An 18,968-nucleotide genomic window follows, 5' to 3' on the forward strand; every position below is an offset into this window, starting at 1 on the left:
ATTGTGACCCAAGAAGATCAGTGTTAGAATTGGTCTTCAGAAACACATGATTGTCATAATTGTAATCACTGGATTTTCTAGTTCAAATTCTATTATTAACAGACTGCTGTCATATAGCTGGTTTATTGCTGAATTACACAACAAACAAACAAACACCCCCTCTTTGTAACAGGGGGGTGAAAGAAAACATTGGAATGTGTCACTTCTTTTGAGGGACAATGGGTAGCCAAGTGGTTGAGGTGGTCACCGATCACACTAAGTACCAAGTTCGAGTCCCAAATTGTACACAAAATACTATTTTGGGGGTATATTCTTCGAATCCCCTAGTCATAATATTGCTGTAGAACTGCCAAAATTGCCATTTATCTTGACTCTTTTAACCACTCGGGCATCAGAAAAGATCCGATTTATGCCATTATGTAACATCATCAATAGAGGTTCCAAAATAGTCCTGCTCAATGATTAGACAGGCAGTGAGCTTTGTGAGTTGTTTATTCTGTTGTATTTATTCATGAAAATGGCCATGTACATACAGTCCGACAGACGTCCCAGGGGTAGTACAGACATGCCCTTTCCTCTGCTATTGATTTTAGCCAAACTGATTTATTCTCTGTTTCTATCAGGTCCCAGGCAGTCGCTATGCCAACACAAGACCTGGCCGATGCTGATGCCATAAGGATAAAAGTTGGCTACAATGGGTAAGTATTTATGATATCTGCATGATTGATATGGTAAATATTGCATGTATGAGTATCATTATAATAGCATTTGGGAAGCAAAGGGGTTAAGATCTATAAATATTTAAAATGTGTCTGTTATGTTTTTCTGGGCAAATGTTTTGTTTCATGTTATCTGAGGTTGGTAGTTCGTTAGCTCACCTGATATTTAGGTTTGGGTTATGTTCAGTTGTCGTGTATCTTTAAGGTTCCAAGTTTCAACATCATCTCTGAAAGCACATAAAGCATTAAGATTAGTCTTTCCTTGTATGATCCAAGCAGTGGTGTCTCACAGAGCATACGGTGCTGTGGAAGTTATATCGATCCAAACATTTTTTGCAGAACTGAAATAAACAATATTTGTTTGTATATTAATCTTGCAAATACCATACCTCTATTATTACATCATTGCCGTAATCCTGTATTTTGGCTGTAAACATATTATAACTAAATCTTCAGATTTTCAACAGCAGTCCTCTTCACTGTCAATTTTACATTATTAGTTGTACCTGTAATAGTATGACGCAGCTTACAACTCTTCTGCATGCAAAGGCGAGATATCCTTACTTCTTTCCAAACATCCCAAATATATTTGCATCCAGTATTGTCCAGTGACATGTTTCCTGCTCTGTGAATGCACTGAGGCTTTGGCATGATATGAGGTATTCCAAACAACTGACAAGGATGGTTGACAGTTAACAGAACGTCTGTTGAAAATCTTTAAAAAATATTGAGTGTGATATTAACCAAGTTTCAAGAATATTGGCTTTAATGAACTGAGGTTGTGTTCTTAGAACCATACACAATGATAACTATTGTTTGATTTATGCCAGAAAACACTCTGACATACATACCATCTGCATCCTCCCGCTCCAAGTTGGTCATGATTTGGGCGTGGCGGTCGGGTAGCCACATGGTTAAGGCGTTGGCTCGTCATCCCGAAGACCCGGGTTCGATTCCTGACATGGGTACAATGTGTGAAGCCCATTTCTGGTGTCTCCCCCCCCCATGATATTGCTGGAATATTGCTAAAAGCGGCGTAAAACCATACTCACTCACTCATGATTTTGGGCGACCTTCTTTTGTATTTCTCCAGCCCTGTATTTCAAAATGAAAAGAGGTCGCATACTTATTAACTCAGTGGGTCAGTATGGCAGCCAACCCTGGATTTGATTCTCTAACCGTGAAATGGGTACAAACTTTTTAAAGCTTCTGTAAATTCAGTGTAAAATTAAAATTCCTGCATTGGTATAGCAACTTCCTGGGACCTGATAGGAACAGAGAATAAATGAGTTTGGTGGAGGCTTAAAAAAATAAAAGAATTGTTTCTCAGGCAATGACTTTTGAAATTATGGAGCGGGCAGGCAGTGTTTGTTTTGTTTTTTGCTTGTTCAGACTAGTATGTAACCAAAAAATGTTTCGTACCACCAACCTGGGAAATGTCCTCCCTACATCAACAAGCATTCCGACTCCTATTGCCGCCATGACCATAACACAAGATGTGCAATAAAGCACTGCACATTGAAAGTGAAGTACAGTAGAACACGGATCTGGCGAACAAACGGACACAACAAACTGTTAAAAAATCCCTGATTTATCTCCTATATAATATCATATAAAATTTACGTATATAACGAACTCTCTACAGCGGACTAACGGATACAGCGAACTGATATCTGATCACCGACAAACCCATCTACCTCTAATTAGTGTCGTGTATAGAAATCTCACTCAGTGTCAAGTGTCACTGTCAATTGGCTGTACGCAATCAACGCAATGGCGGCGAATCAATACAATCAGCGGTGACGGATCAACCTTGTTAAATTTGCATTGTGTTAATCTTACCTGTACATGTAATCTTGTCTCTAAAACAAACATTAAACATATAAATTTTACGAGAATGTGTCCAAGTGTTAGTTCACTTCAATATGCTATGGCGGGCAATAGTAAAAGGAAAGCTATCAGTTTAGACACGAAATTGAGAATTATTAAGGCTGTTGATGCTGGCATAAAAACCAAGAAAGACATTGCAATGGAATTTGACATTCCAAAATCAACATAAAGTACCATTATGAAGAAGAGAGAATCCATTCTTGAATCCTTCGACTGATTTTGGCCCCGCCCGGAAGAGGTTACGAGCTGCCAATCACCAAGACATAGAGGATGCCCTCTACAAATGGTTTCAAGCTGTGAGAAGCAAAAAAGTGGTCTGTTACTGCAGACCAAAGCTGACGAACTTGCAGTGAAATTAGGCCATGAAGATTTCACGTGTAACACTGCAATTACGTGTATTGTGTTTTGTCTTATCCAAGATGGCGGACATTTCCGAGCGAAAATGTGTATAACGAACAACGGATATAACAAACTGATTTCTCTGGTCCCTCGTAGTTCGTTATATCCGTGTTCTACTGCAACTGCATGCAAAATTGGATTGCAATGTTTTTAATTTTTTGGATTTTTATTTTATTTTTATATGGAAATAAAAGTGAAACATCCAGCAGACTTTTTGTTGATGCGAGCTGTGCCTGAGAAACAAGAATTAAAAAATTATTATTTTTATCCTAAAATCAATGCAGAGAAAGGCCATGACTATCCACCCTTTGTCTGTTGTACTGCAAGTTCCTAGCCTTTTTCATGAATAACTACAACAGAATAAGTGAGTGAATGTTTGATGCCACAGTCAGCAAGAATGCAACTATAACACTGCAGCCTGGAAAAAAATGAATCTGGAGCAGGCAAACCAACACCATGAGCCATGACCATCGTCAACCTAGAGCAGGCAAACCAAGAGCATGAGCCATCGTAAACCTAGTATGATACAATCATCCAAGTCACAGTGCCAGACTACCCGATCCCCATGTTGGTTGTTACTTATTACATATTCTGACCCAGAATCACGACTGCACTAGCGTATTGTGAGATGATGTGATATGGGGTTTAGCATCAAGTTCAACATTATTGCACTTTTATACAAGCATCAGTAACATATATGGCAAACAAGTGAATTGTGCCACACGTCGCTTGCCTCGGACACCCATGTTCATGCTTTGGACCTCCCAAAATTATAACTGTTTTTCCTCTAGACTCGAAAATAAAAAGACGTAAGTAAATCTCTGCTGTTGATATTTGTAGCCTAATATTCCAGATTTGCCAGCCTTGGAGTTTGACATTATGATATCGACAGAGCTGATGCATGATAGATGGCATTCATATTTCCTGGGTATAATCAGTTTATTTAACACATGTTATAGATTTCACATTTACACTCCTTGTAGACGTGTTTGTAATGGATAATACAGTTAGTTGTCAGGGAAATTCATCCGAAAGGAAGCACTTTTCCATTAGGCTTTGAATTCAGTGTATGGGATGTTCATGTTATGTTTCATTTTGGACAGGGCTTAGTTTTCTTGTTTTTGTGAATTTTCTTGGTAGATATGCCCCCCAAAATGGCCCAAAAAAACAAAACAATAAAAGGACCAGGAAGGTATGTTCCTGCTCCACCATCTGCCTCATCTTCGACCTTGACCCAATTGCACAAAGCTATCTTAGCGCTAAGATGATCGTAACTCCCATATTTTAACATAGACTTACGACAGTCGTAGCGCTAGAACGCTATGTGAAAGTGGGCCCTGATGCGTCAGAGGACATGTTTAACATTCATTGATTGCTCCAGTTTTCAGTAGTGTCAGTAGATTAATGAATTTCGAGACTTCTTATTATCAACACATATACACCTATTTACATTGTGTGCTCACTGGCTTTGACATTTATACCTCAATAATTCCCAAAAATATTGAAGTCAATTCTGAATTATTGCAAGTTCATTCTCAAGTTCTTCTAAAACCCAAGCAACATTCCCTTACTAACTGCAGCACGCACTCACTCACTCACTCACTCACTCACTCACTCACTCACTCACTCACTCACTCACTCACTCACTCACTCACTCACTCACTCACTCACTCACTCACTCACTCACCCACCCACCCACTCACTCACTCACTCACTCACTCACTCACTCACTCACTCACTCACCTGCCCCCCCAACGACCCACCCACCCACTCACTCACTCACTCACTCACTCACTCACTCACTCACTATACAGTATATATCTCTTCAGGTGACCTACAGAGCCTGTGAGGCTGGGGTTGTTTGTTATTATGAATCTTTATGAAAGATAAAATATATTTGTCAATGTCAGTGTTTTGAACAATAAAAAACAATTAAGTTTTACAGATGGAAGAAAATGTCAAATGCCTCTCATTTCTGTAAAATAATTAATATCTAGTCTTGGATGAAACCCTACCTGCCTTCTGTCCGTTGTGGTTCTCAATCTGACAAAGAACAGATCTGCCACAAGTGTTCCACTGATATGTGACCTTTCAGCAAAACAGGGTCTGTTCATATGGCTTTGCAAGAACAACATACAAACAGAACTATTCATTTTCTCTTCATAAAAATGTTACAGATATTTTTTCTGCATTTATTCTTGTGTGTGTGAGACGTCCAAAAGGATTTCTGATATGAATAATAACTGTGGATTTTAAGTCCTTAGTTGATCTTTGTGAGTCTTTTGTACCCATGTTTGACAGGGAATCTTTGGAACCAATCTTTTAACAAGGGTTTTTTGTGCCCCCCTCTTTCACAGGGGATTGTTTGGTACCCATGTTTGACTAGGGATTGTTGGGCACCCGTGTTTGACTGGGGTTTTTGACTGGGGATTGTTGGGCACCCATGTTTGACTGGGGATTGTTTGGTACCTGTGTTTGACTGGGGTTTTTGACTGGGGATTGTTGGGCACCCATGTTTGACTGGGGATTGTTGGGTACCTGTGTTTGACTGGGAATTGTTGAGAACCCAGCTTTGACTGAGGATTGTTGGGTACCCGTGTTTGACTTGGGTTTTTGACTGAGGATTGTTGGTACCCAGCTTTGACTGGGGATTGTTGGGTACCCGTGTTTGACTGGGTTTTTTGACTGAGGATTGTTGGTACCCAGCTTTGACTGGGGATTGTTTGGGTACCCGTGTTTGACTGGGGTGTTTGACTGAGGATTGTTGGTACCCAGCTTTGACTGGGGATTGTTGGGCACCCAGCTTTGACTGAGGATTGTTGGGCACCCGTGTTTGACTGGGGTTTTTGACTGGGGATTATTGAGAACCCAGCTTTGACTGAGGATAGTTGAGCACCCGTGTTTGACTGGGGATTGTTGGGTACCCAGCTTTGACTGAGGATTGTTGGGCACCGGTGTTTGACTGGGGATTGTTGGGTACCCAGCTTTGACTGAGGATTGTTGGGCACCCATGTTTGACTGGGGATTGTTGGGCACCGGTGTTTGACTGGGTATGTTGGGTACCCAGCTTTGACTGAGGATTGTTGGGCACCCGTGTTTGACTGGGGATTGTTTGGTATCCAGCTTTGACTGAGGATTGTTGGGCACCCATGTTTGACTGAGGATTGTTGGGCACCGGTGTTTGACTGGGGATTGTTGGGTACCCAGCTTTGACTGGGGATTGTTGGGTACCCGTGTTTGACTGGGGATTGTTGGGTACCCAGCTTTGACTGAGGATTGTTGGGCACCCAGCTTTGACTGAGGATTGTTGGGCACCCGTGTTTGACTGGGTTTTTTTGACTGGGGATTATTGAGAACCCAGCTTTGACTGAGGATTGTTGAGCACCCGTGTTTGACTGGGGATTGTTGGGTACCCAGCTTTGACTGAGGATTGTTGGGCACCCAGCTTTGACTGGGGATTGTTGAGTAACAATGTTTCACTGGTGATTGTGGCCTTGTTTCAGTGAGGATTCAAATATCTATAAACTCAATATATAATGAATATGATGTGCATGTCCCCATGTCAAATACCAGATATTTTAAATCTGTGGCTATGAAAATGACATTTATCAAGAATGTGATTCATATACAACACCTACGATTCTGATGAGTAATAGAAAGTAGCTGGTGGGGTAGCCTAGTGGTAGAAGCTATATGCCAAACAACAAATTTATGGGTCCAATTCTCCATATGGATATGATTTGGAATGACATTATATTGATATTAAAATATTGCTTAGAGCTAAATATATTGATTGCTCAATCACTCAATCACACATCAAGGTCTGTACAGGCTTCAAAAGGCTTTGAATTTTGGTGTCAATATTTAAAAGTCTTGAAAATCACCAAAATAGCTTGAAAAGTCTTGTATTTGTGTAAAAAAGTATTAAAACTCTTGACAGAATTTTTATATTTTTTGTTTGTTTTGAAAATTAATACTGTTGGAGAATTTGTGATGTTCATACTGATTTTTCAGGTTTCATGACTAAGATATAGTTTGCTGGTTAAAAAGAAATATTGACAGACTAAGGCTTTTTTTACCCAGCCAAAAAGCCTTGAAATGCCTTAAAAGACCTTGAATTTTAGTGTTTCATTTCTGTATGAACCTTGCTCATACACGCACACACTATCACACTCACTCCCTCTCCGTCTCTCTCTCTCTCACTACTCACTCACAAACTATTTTCCTAATTACTCCTTTTGTTGCAGGGACATCCTTGTCACCAGTATAAAGAATGAAATAACTTATGAGGACTTCCGTGGGGAAATTAAAGAGATCTGCAAGTTCGATGCTGGTCAACCGTTCACTGTGAAATGGTTGGATGAGGAAGGTGAGGCATGACTGATTTTCTTTTTCGTGGTTAAGGAAAGCAAAGATTGCATTATCTTGGTGACCCTTGGTTAATTTTATAGTTTATAGAATTTGTGCTGATAGTTTGTTATTCTAATAGTTTAAAACAAACTTGAAACTGTATCTGTACCTGGGCTTATTATAGAAGGCATTTTGTAAAACTTATAATCATTTAATCACTTGCATTTTGTAATTTTACACTTTAATTTTACTAATTCAGAGGAATAGAGCATTCGCATGATAAGGAGGAACCAAAATAGATAAAAACATTTTTTAAATTAATTATTTGTTTGCTTCAGGCTCCATTCAGATGGTCCATAAACCTAAATATAGAACATGTTGCCACATCTATAATGTGTAGTTTCAGGGATATGCAACTCTCTTGTCATAGGAGGAAGAGAGATAAAGATACACTGCACAGAAGGAAAGATAGACATCTTTGTACATATCTTATAGGAAAGTGACACTACGGTGCGAGGAAGTGAAATGCATGTATCAAGTATAGCAAGCACTCATCCTTTCAGCAAATCTTTTTTTAAATTATGCAAGATCCTGCTTGTTAGGTTGCTGAGAACCATCTGTTAAAAGGTGTTTGCCCAAATTATTGTGAAGACAGACCTGCAATATGGCATGAATGTCTCAATGACAGGGTGGTGAGGTAGCTGGTTTTTTGGTTTATTTGGTATCTAGATTTGGTTTCGTGAAACTTCTGAAAGGCAAGGAACTAAATGAAGGTCTGGTGAACTATATGAAGGGCTAGTAAACTATATGAAGGCAGTGTCCAACCCAGAATTGAAAATCAAGGGGTGACTTGTCCCCCCATCATGTAGAAAATAGGGGGGATTTTGAAAAAGTAGGGGGGAATAACTGCTTTCTTCAAAAATGTCTTATTTTGTATTATGTACTGGAACATCATCATATAAAAGTGTAACAGCTCAGAATAAAGAACTGAAATGAATAACAATGCTTTGTAATTTTTTCTATCAGTAGTAATTACAGTGATTGTGGTTTCATCATTGTCTTTTTTAGAACATCTTTTTTGATTAAAAAAGTCTGTATTTTTTTTGTTTTTGCGCGACATTTTCACTATTCAAAAGATCGTCTGCAATGACAGTCGGCGATTCATATCGTGTGATTACAGAAACGAAACTAAAACAAACTAAAATGCTCAAAAATATTTTCAGAACTATTCAAGATAGAATATTTATTGTCTTTTAACATCTTGTGAAAGGTTTTTGATTACTAAACAACAAAATACAACATAATTTTGATCAAAGTTTTGATACGCTTTCTACTAAAGTAAATTAAATTTTGTTTCCTATTCAAATCCTGTCGATAATTTATTCAGGAACCCAAGGGACGTAACTCGTAATCAAACTTCCGGTTATTATCGATCGGTCTTCGACAGTTGTCTACAATGTTTGCTGTGAACTGTCTTTCTTCGTTAATTGATTAAAGATTTAGTGAGTATTGAATCTAAAGGTAGGGATAAACAGCTGATAAAGTAAGTGACTGTGCAAGAAATTACTGTGCGCGACAGATCGCGCATTGAGTTTTTTATGAGGGGCGATTTGATTTTTTTTAGCGTGAATCGCGCAATAGCGCGGTCTGGGTTGGACACTGATGAAGGGCTAGTGAACTATATGAAGGACTAGTGAACCATATGAAGGATTAGTGAACCATATGAAGGACTAGTGAACCATATGAAGGGCTAGTGAACTATGTGAAGGACTAGTGAACTAAATGAAGGACTAGTGAACCATATGAAGGGCTAGTGAACCATATGAAGGACTAGTGAACCATATGAAGGGCTAGTGAACTATATGAAGGGCTAGTAAACGATATGAAGGGCTAGTGAACTATATGAAGGACTAGTGAACTATATGAAGGACTAGTGAACTATATGAAGGACTAGTGAACTATATGAAGGGCTAGTGAACTATATGAAGGGCTCGTGAACTATATGAAGGACTAGTGAACCATATGAAGGGCTAGTGAACCATATGAAGGGCTCGTGAACTATATGAAGGACCAGTGAACCATATGAAGGACTAGTTAACCATATGAAGGACTAGTGAACTATATGAAGGACTAGTGAACCATATGAAGGGCAAGTAAACTATATGAAGGGCTAGTGAACTATATGAAGGACTAGTGAACTATATGAAGGGCTCGTGAACTATATGAAGGGCTAGTGAACCATATGAAGGGCTAGTGAACCATATGAAGGACTAGTGAACCATATGAAGGACTAGTGAACTATATGAAGGGCTCATGAACTATATGAAGGACTAGTGAACCATATGAAGGGCTAGTGAACCATATGAAGGGCTCGTGAACTATATGAAGGACTAGTGAACCATATGAAGGACTAGTGAACCATATGAAGGACTAGTGAACCATATGAAGGACTAGTGAACCATATGAAGGGCTAGTGAACTATATGAAGGTCAAGTGAACTATCTGAAGGTCATGACTAAAACACAAAATGCCCAGCTTGTTCACAATTCGATCTTCTACTCAATGTAACCTTTGCTTAAGAAAAAGAAATGATTATGTCTGTCATAGGTTCGATATAGACAAAACATATGACAGGTAGGTACCGGTATTTCATGTCTTGGACACCATTTCATAAAAGGAGAAAGTTGTTGAGAAATCTTGTCAACATTAAAAGCCTGCCTAAGGTCAGATGTCTGAAGGGTATTGTCTGTCCTCGTCTCATGCTGATGAAGGCTTGGTGTTTGTTTTGTCGGCATTGATTATGAACATGATGAATATGTCTTGTTTGTTTCATGATTGCATGATGGGAAGACATAATATTGTGACACTATAACTGAGATTAACACAAGATTTGAATAAGCAAGATAAGATAAACAATCCCCTTACTCCAGCTGATGTGTATGAGACGATTATTATTATCATATGGAGGTAAGCATGACACTATTAAGATGGGATTTATTCATATGATGTTACTTTCAATACAGATGATTATCAAAATTGATTTCAAACTGAAAAACAAAGCTGTTATGGTAAAGTATATATTTTTGATGTCGGCTGATAAACATTGGTTGCCAGGGGAAGATTATTAGGGAAGTCCTTGTTCAGCCAGGCAGGACGACATTTAATGCTTTCCTGTTGTGTTATAACCATGTGCAACCTTATTTTCCTCTTATCTTGTATCTAAGGCTAGAACAAATAATTTTCTTGTAATTTAGGCCCAAACAATTAATTTTCTTCTTGTATTTAAGATAGGAACAAATAAATTTCTTGTTTCTTTTGCTAGTCAACATTCACTGTGCAGAGGTGCTTCCCTTATTCATGGCAGGAACCTATGACCATGATCTTGAATGCTTGTTTGCCCTGATTATATATTCAAGTTTGTCTGCACAATACCAGCTTTCTTGGTTTTCATTAAATTAGTAAACATCTAAGACCTGCATCACTTCAGGCTTTCCTCTCATATCAAACTGACAAGCCATGGTTGGATGGAAATATTGTGAAAAAAAGGATGTTGAACCATAATCCCTCACTCACTCAAATAACTCCGCAAGAAACAGGCGGCAGAAATAGAAAATAAATAAAACATAGTGTCAGGGTTGAATTTTGCTAAATTTCTAAGAAATAATCTTGAAATTGATGTTTGTGAAGAAATAAGTTACAAAGAAAAGATTTGAAAAAATATAGCTGTTGTGTTGTCTGTTTTCAAAATCCTTGATTCAGCTGTGCAGGTTGATGTTCAACCATTTTCTTTTGTGTGATAAGCAAGTGCCTTTTTCCTCTTTTCCTGTATTTAAGGCCAGACCAGATGTAAACATACATTCCCCAGGAAGAGGTTTTTCTAAATCATACTGCATGATAAATAGGTCTGCTCCACTGGTGTAGATACTGGAGACTTAATGATGTGTTATCATAAGACCACTTGGATGAAAGAGAGACTGTGTTCGAAATCTTGTTTTGCAGTCAGCGAGTTATTAATGTCCCAGGTTGCAGATGCAGTTGCTATGATACTCATGGTAAAACAAGTTAACCAAAAGAATAAGATATCCATTCACAATAAGGAAGCTAATGAGTGAGTGAGTTGGGTTTAACGCCGCTTTTAACATTATTCCAGTTATATCACGGCGTGTCAGCTTAATGTGGGAGGAAAGCCCGAAGTGATGCAGGTCTTAGATGTTTACCACTTCGGTGAAACCCACGAGCACGGGTATGGTGCTGACAAACCTAGAAACATAGTCTGGGTGAACCGGGATTCGAACCCACAACCATAGGTTTCTGGCGTGTCCAGGGGACGTAACTCTGCACAGCGAATCGCGGCGCCTTAGACGACTGGGCCACCCGTGCCCCCTTGGAAGCTAATGATTCTTGCGAATACCTTGCGTCTATTAAGCCATCCATTTTTTTCGTGTGTTTCTCATTTCCACCCTCAGCCAGCAAGAGAGCGGGCGGGCGGAAAAAATGTGATTTCTAATCGTGCAACCTTGAAAACTTCAACACGGGGTATTCCAAACGATAGTTACGGACTTAACGACTGAATCCATACAATCTAGACCATCTATTAGCCCTTCCAGAATGTTCTTTTGTTCAGGTTTCAAATTATTATCGAGAATTTGTCAAAATATGTTTCAAAGCGTAGTCACCAATTTGAAATTAGTGCCATAAAGCACGAGAAAGCTGCCTTTTGATTGGCTAATGTTGACTTCTTCTCGGTCATTCCATTGGTCGGTCAAAGTTTGTGCAAGGTCGATCTGACATGACCCCTAATGGGACGTCCTCAGATCTTTGTTTAGCGGTAGCGAGAACTGTGATCAGATATTAATGAGATTGCCTTATGTCATTGCCATAAATCCTGTATATTGGCGATCATCACACCATAAAAATCTTCAGATTTTCAACAGGAGTCCTCTTCACTGTCAACTGTCCATGATGAGGTGTGCAAGTAATAGTATCTTGCTACCTGTAACTTGTTGCCCCAGTGTGGATTCCGAAGCGGAAGGTGTCTCCAGTACCTCATGCCTGTCTTAAAATTAACCAAAATCACAAGAAGTGGTTACAGTGTGTTACCTTTCTGATTGTCATTGTGATATGGATTGGTGTGTATGCTGTAATATAATTGGTTATAAATGTGTATTTAAATGGGATTTGATCCTAGAAATCTTCCAGACTTTTCACTCTGTATGAATGATAAGTATCTTTTTCTTTTTCAATCTTGGAAAATTTGGAAAACATGTTATTTGGCTTTTCGAAATGTATACCACATTAGTTAAGTATCAGGTTTGATCAATATTTACCAGAACAACTTTAGGTTAGTTGATTTTTCTACACTCTGCTTACCAGACGAGTTCAGTTATCACAGAAGCATGTGATGTCATCAGTTGTCTCATGATGTCATCACTTTCCACAGTGATGTCATAGCATCCTTCTGAGAGTTCATGTAGGGAGAGTGCTTCAGAAAAAAACTGATAGCCTTTGTATTTTACAATGTTGACGATGCCATTCCAAGTGTATTATTGGTCATGCTTCAACCTCTGGTTTCCTGGACAGAGATTATTTATAGGCCACATTAGAGAACTAGAATAGTTCTGTCTGCAGCAGGGGGCACGGGTGGCCCAGTCGTCTAAAGCGCCATGATTCACTGTGCAGAGTTGCATCCCTTGGACACGCCAAACCTATGATTGTGGGTTCGAATCCTGGTTCGCCTCGATTATGTTTCTAGGTTTGTCAGCACCATACCCATGCTCATGGGTTTCACCGAAGTGGTAAACGTCTGAGACCTGCATCAGTTCGGGCTTTCCTCCCACATTAAGCTGACATGCCGCGATATAACTGGAATACTGTTAAAAGCGGCATTAGACCCAACTCACTCACTCACTGTCTGCAGCATATAAGAACATTCAGCAAGTCATCCCAAATTCTTTCAGTGGACAACCGTACATTATAGTTGGGCCAAAATTAAACTGATGACTCATGGTATTTTCAACTAAGATGCATCCTGGAAATAAAACTGATGACTCATGGCATTTCAACTAAGATGCATCCTGGAAATAAAACTGATGACTCATTGCATTTTCAACTAAGATGCATCCTGGAAATAAAACTGATGACTCATGGCATTTCAACTAAGATGCATCCTGGAAATAAAACTGATGACTCATGGCATTTTTAACTTTGATGCATCCTGGAAATAAAACTGATGACTCATGACATTTTCAACTAAGATGCATCCTCAGAAGAAAACTGATGACTCATGACATTTTCAACTAAGATGCATCCTCAGAAGAAAACTGATGACTGGTCTTCAGTGTAATGAGCAGGCACTTTTCTATGCTGGGATTCCTCCACTGAGTATCTGTTGTTACTCCCCTTGAGTCGGGTTAGAACAGGTCTCCAGTAACCATGGTAACATGGTGGTCATACAACACAACTTCAAGGTCGTTCTCACCAGACTCTTTGCCTTGTATGATTATGTGGTGATGTGGATTGTTGTTCATAATATCTATAACTGGTTTGTCTGTCAGCCTTGTATTGATTGAATATGGAGGTATATCCTCAAAAACTTGGAGTCAGTTGAGCAAATTCTTTCTCTCTGACAAGTCAGTTATCAGCAGGGTCTGTGACCTTGGGAAAATGGCAAATTTGGGAAACATGAAGTTATCAAGTGCTTGCCGACTGTAAACCTTAACTGCATTAAAAAACACACAATTATGAGAGACTGTTTCCATAAAATATATAGCATAAAAAGGTAGAAATGTACTTCCACGATGGCAGAAAATATGGAACCAGGTTATGTATGGACAGAACTGAATGCAGTTTTCCTTTGACATTAGATAGCAATACCTGTGATAAATTTACAAACATGTGTGGCTGACTCCAGCGCTGTGTTTCAGGGGACCCTTGCACAATATCCTCGCAGATCGAGTTGACCGAGGCCATCAGACTGTATGACCTGAACAAGGACTCGGAGATCACTCTCCATGGTAAGGTCATTATACTTTGTTTTGAAATGCTGGTTGTGGGGATTCCAGGTTGGAATAGGTCCCCAGCAACCAATGATGGTCGTAAGAAGTGACGTTGCTGGGGATTCGGACAACCTATGCTGATCGTGGTGATTTGGTGTTAGGAAATCCTCAGCAACCCATGCTGGTCGTAAGAGGCAACTAAATGGATCGGGTATCAGGCTAGCGATTTGGTTGAGTGCACGTCATCGTACCTTGACGGTGTGGATCATTGTTATTAATATCAATAACTCGATTACTGGCTGCCATCATATAGTTGAAATATTGTTGAGTGCAGAGTTAAATAACAAACAAAATACACACTCATGCTCATGTTGGGGAAGAATGAGAAAATATTCATAATAATGTTGTTGTTTTTTTATCACTTATTTTAGAATAGATGAGAAACTGAACTATTTTTAATTTTCTCTCATTTCATCAATATTTATTTATCTTTTCAGGGCTTGATTTAGCTGTAAATAACATGCACTTGTGCAACCTATTACTGAAATATGAAACCTAATATCTATGTCTAAATGCACCAAGTGCATGTCAAACCATTTCAAATTTGTGCTGTGTCTAACCCTGTCAACAATGCACCTGGTGCAAGTCAAATCAAGTTCCTTAAATCGAGTCCTGCTTTTATTGTATTTGTGGCTAACAAATGCAAGGCATCATTACAATGCATGTCAAACTGAAATGATATGAAAAATTACTTTCGGGAAAATAAAAAAATTGGAAGTTGTAGAAAATGTACCATGTTTAGATCCCAGTTTATCCATTATAAGGAATAAGTTCTTCCTCAACAATGACTGTGATTAATGGCAACAGAATTTAGTAATTACTCATTCTCACTCACTAATTCAATGCAACATTTTAACATCTTTGAGATTCATTTAGTACTTGGAGTACTAAGTAAGGAAAAGAAATATGGATGAACAACTTCTTCATTACAAGTAGGAGCGATGATTCGTTATGATATAAGCAAAGTTATCACATGCTTGATAACGGTGTTAGAACCTGCACCGAAACATCGCTCCAAATTGTAATAAGGAAGTTGTTCATCCATATATGTTATCCTTTCTCAATACAACATGTTACATATTTTTTTTTTATGCTGTGTTTCAGTATTCCCCAATGTTCCGGAGAGGCCGGGAATGCCCTGTGCTGGGGAAGACCGTAAGTTATGGCCATTGTTCTCTGTTTCCTGAGTCTGCTCTAAGCCCTCGTCCAATGAAAGATGTCATGTGTTTTAACAGCTGATAAGGAATCAGCTCAGTCAAGCTTAAACATAAGGCTGTTAAATATACATCTCAAAGGAAATTAAAGAACACATGATTTTTTCATATGACTGTCGTTAATATGAAAAGAATTGGAGTAATTAGACTTCTTTTGAGTCGTATACATCACAGCTTAAGCTAGGCCTTCTATTCTGTTACTTGTTTGAAAAAAGTTGAAAACGTCTCACAGATTTGAAATGGACAATTTTAAAACCTGTATTTTTTAAATGATCTCTATAAGGTATTCTTTTGTGTGAAATAAGGCTCAAATATAACAGTTTTGGTTCTCAGGCACTGCCCACATCATCATAAAGTTCATTGCACGTGTCATTTTTGTTTCCATTTTCAATTTTTTTGTGTGCATTGTGCATTTTTGAAAATGGAAATAAAAACAAAACATGCGGCAGACTTTATGATGATGTGGATGATGCCTGAGAACCAAGACTATTATATTTTTTTTAGACTAAAGTATTTTATTTTTGGGGGGAAGTCTCCTTCAACATTGACCATGGTGACTGACCCCTTTCATCACTGAAATTAGTTAGATAAAGCGTTATTTTCATTTCAAATTATGCAGTTGAGTCATTGGATTTTGAACAATTAATTAGGACATAGAGTTATGAAAAGAATCCTGGTGTATATCATCACAATGAGTGTATATTTAGAGACATGATTGTAGATCATCTGAGTGTTGGAAACTAATAGAAGGAAATAGATCCATAGCCATGATAGCAGGCATTACATGATCATGATGATAGTCAGTATTTCGCTTTTTGGTGTGTAAGATGTGATTGTGAGGACACTGACAGAACTATTGCTGTTAATTCTTCTGGGAATCCAGTTCTGTTTTGCATGTTCACATCCGTCGTCTCACTTGCTGAATATAGTAGGTCTTTTTTAGATTATTCTTTTTTGAAATTTGTCGGTATGGATTTTATTTTACATATTTCCTCATAGAAACATGTCGCGGAGTAGTCAGTTTCCTAAAGTCTTGTGGATGAACCAGTTGTTTTGAGTTGACAGCCTTAAGCAAACCTTTCTGGCTCACCTTAAAGGGGAAGTGTACACGCAAAAATCACTTTCTTTCTTTTTCTAAACAAAACGCAATTTTAGAATAAGTTAATATCTGTGTTTGAAAATGTAAACTCATTTTTTTCACAGTGAAAGTAGGAAGCTCACAATAGTGTGAAAATGATATGCCGTTATGAGGCCTTCGTTTTTCGAGCTAAACAGGCCTGAGTTATCCCCCTTAGATTATGACGTAATTGGTGCCAATTCAACTGGATCCCTGTCTATTCTCAACGCAAAAGATATCAAGTACCAGTTTTCGGTAAAACAACATGGCCTACGACACACTCCGGCGCAGTGGTAACTCAGCATAACACTATGCTGGCTGGCATCTGAGACGCTAGAATCACACACCTGGACCTACACCACGTGAAGCGGCTCTAACATAGCATGATGACGTCATAATGTTTATCAATTGGCACCAATGACGTCATATTGCAAGGGCATAAGCCATGGTGTTTTTGTTATGAAAATAGAACACTTGGTAAATGTGAAAAATATAAATCGTTTTAATGCAAAACATATGTTAATTAATATATTATTATATTTTTGTCTATGAAACTACTAGGTTAACACTTTTAATGTGGAAAAAGTACAAGAAAAATAGGTTCTTTCCGTGTGAACTTGCCCTTTAACCAAAGTTAAAGTGATGCTCATGACATCATTTTTATCCATCATTTGTCAGTCCAACTGCCTGCCCATCTGGGAGATTAACATTGCCCTTGGAAAACAGGGTCTATGGAGCTGAATCTCCATGTGAATAATCCCAGCCTTAGTCTCTCCGAACAAACTCCCAGAATACCTATTTATTCATGTTCAACTCTTTCAAATATTTTATAGATCTGGTGCCTGAATTATTTCCCCTTTTTCTCTTTCTTTTGTCCTAATTTTAAATCTGACCCGTGAAGATTCCGGGGTGGAATAGGTCTTCAGCAACCCATACTTGCCGTAAAAGGCAACTATGCTTGTCGTAAAAGGCGACTAATGGGATCGGGTGGTCAGGCTCGCTGACTTGGTTGATACATGTCATCGATCCCAATTGCATGGATCGTGCTCATGATGTCAATCACTGGATTGTCTGGTCCAGACTTGATTATTTTACAGACCGCCATCATATAGCTGGAATATTGCTGAGTGCGGCGTTAAGCAACAAACAAACAAACAAATAAAAGGAAATCTCCTGTAGGTTTGAATACGCTGAGATACAGACCAGCTTCTGTAAATGTGTGTGTCGGGACACAGTTGCCTTAACTTTTTAGGTGCCTCAATTCTCTGATCGTGGGTTTGAATCCCAGATTCGCCCAGATTATGTTTCTTGGTTTATCAGCACCATACCCATGCTCTCAGATTTATCCAAGTGGTAAACGTCAGGCCTGCCTCACTCACTCACCAGTATTTGTGATTTTGTTGCCAGGGAACATGTACCGACGCGGAGCTCGGCGATGGAGGAAATTATATAGAGTTAACGGCCACCTCTTCCAGCCCAAACGCTTTTCCAGGGTAAGATATTATCTTTCCAATGAATTATATTGGACACAGGACTACCCAGACCTGTGGTTAGCCCATGATATATTGTTGAATGACAATAACAATAGACTACAAGTCGTTAATGTTCGCATTTCTTCCTGACTATGCACACATTCCTTCTGGCTCTTACATGGTTGAGGAAAAACAAAGCTTCAGTCAGTTTCCGTAAATTCATGATCAAATTGTTGTATATGTGTATCTAAAGACGTTTTGCCATGGCTCTGGTTAAACAATTCCCAATCTGACATTTTGGAAGCAACTCTCAGGACCTACAGCAGGTATCCGGGTAGGGTCAGGTAATTTTTTTTTCTGGTACCCGGGCAGGGTCAGGTAATAGGGTTTCTGGTACCCGGGCAGGGTCGGGATTCAGGTACCCGGGTAGTAGTTTTCGACTCATCCTTGGCCTAGTTCAAATCCATGATGACCCGTGAAGATCCGGGGTAGAAAAGGCCTTCGGAAACCCATGCTTGCCGTAAAAGGCGCCTATGCTTGTCGTAAAAAGAGACTAACAGGATTGGGTGGTCAAGCTCGCTGACTTGGTTGATGCATGTCATCGATCCCAATTGGGTGGATCGATGCTCATGATATTAATCACTGGATTGTCTGGTCCAGACTCGATTATTTACAGACCGCCATCTTAGGGCTGGAATATACACCAATGCTATGAATGTCATGTGTGACATGATGGCAGCAAAACTATAAGT

At 39.0% G+C, this 18,968-nt stretch overlaps 1 protein-coding gene across 3 annotated transcripts in view; it reads left to right on the forward strand.

Annotated features, from left to right (window-relative positions):
- Positions 1–18,968, forward strand: part of LOC124124326 (protein kinase C iota type-like) — a 73,898-nt gene that overhangs the window by 26,108 nt on the left and 28,822 nt on the right. For all 3 annotated transcript variants that reach the window (XM_046487460.2, XM_046487457.2, XM_046487458.2), the window contains exons 2-6: positions 624–698; positions 7,256–7,377; positions 14,282–14,371; positions 15,518–15,568; positions 18,152–18,237. In XM_046487460.2, coding sequence (XP_046343416.2) covers positions 640–698; positions 7,256–7,377; positions 14,282–14,371; positions 15,518–15,568; positions 18,152–18,237 — 408 coding nt within the window. In that variant the 5' untranslated portion in view covers positions 624–639. The remainder of the gene's footprint in view (positions 1–623; positions 699–7,255; positions 7,378–14,281; positions 14,372–15,517; positions 15,569–18,151; positions 18,238–18,968) is intronic.

This window comes from Haliotis rufescens, unplaced genomic scaffold (assembly GCF_023055435.1).
Source record: "Haliotis rufescens isolate VD_foot unplaced genomic scaffold, xgHalRufe1.0.p SCAF_13, whole genome shotgun sequence".
Classification (NCBI taxonomy): domain Eukaryota; kingdom Metazoa; phylum Mollusca; class Gastropoda; order Lepetellida; family Haliotidae; genus Haliotis; species Haliotis rufescens.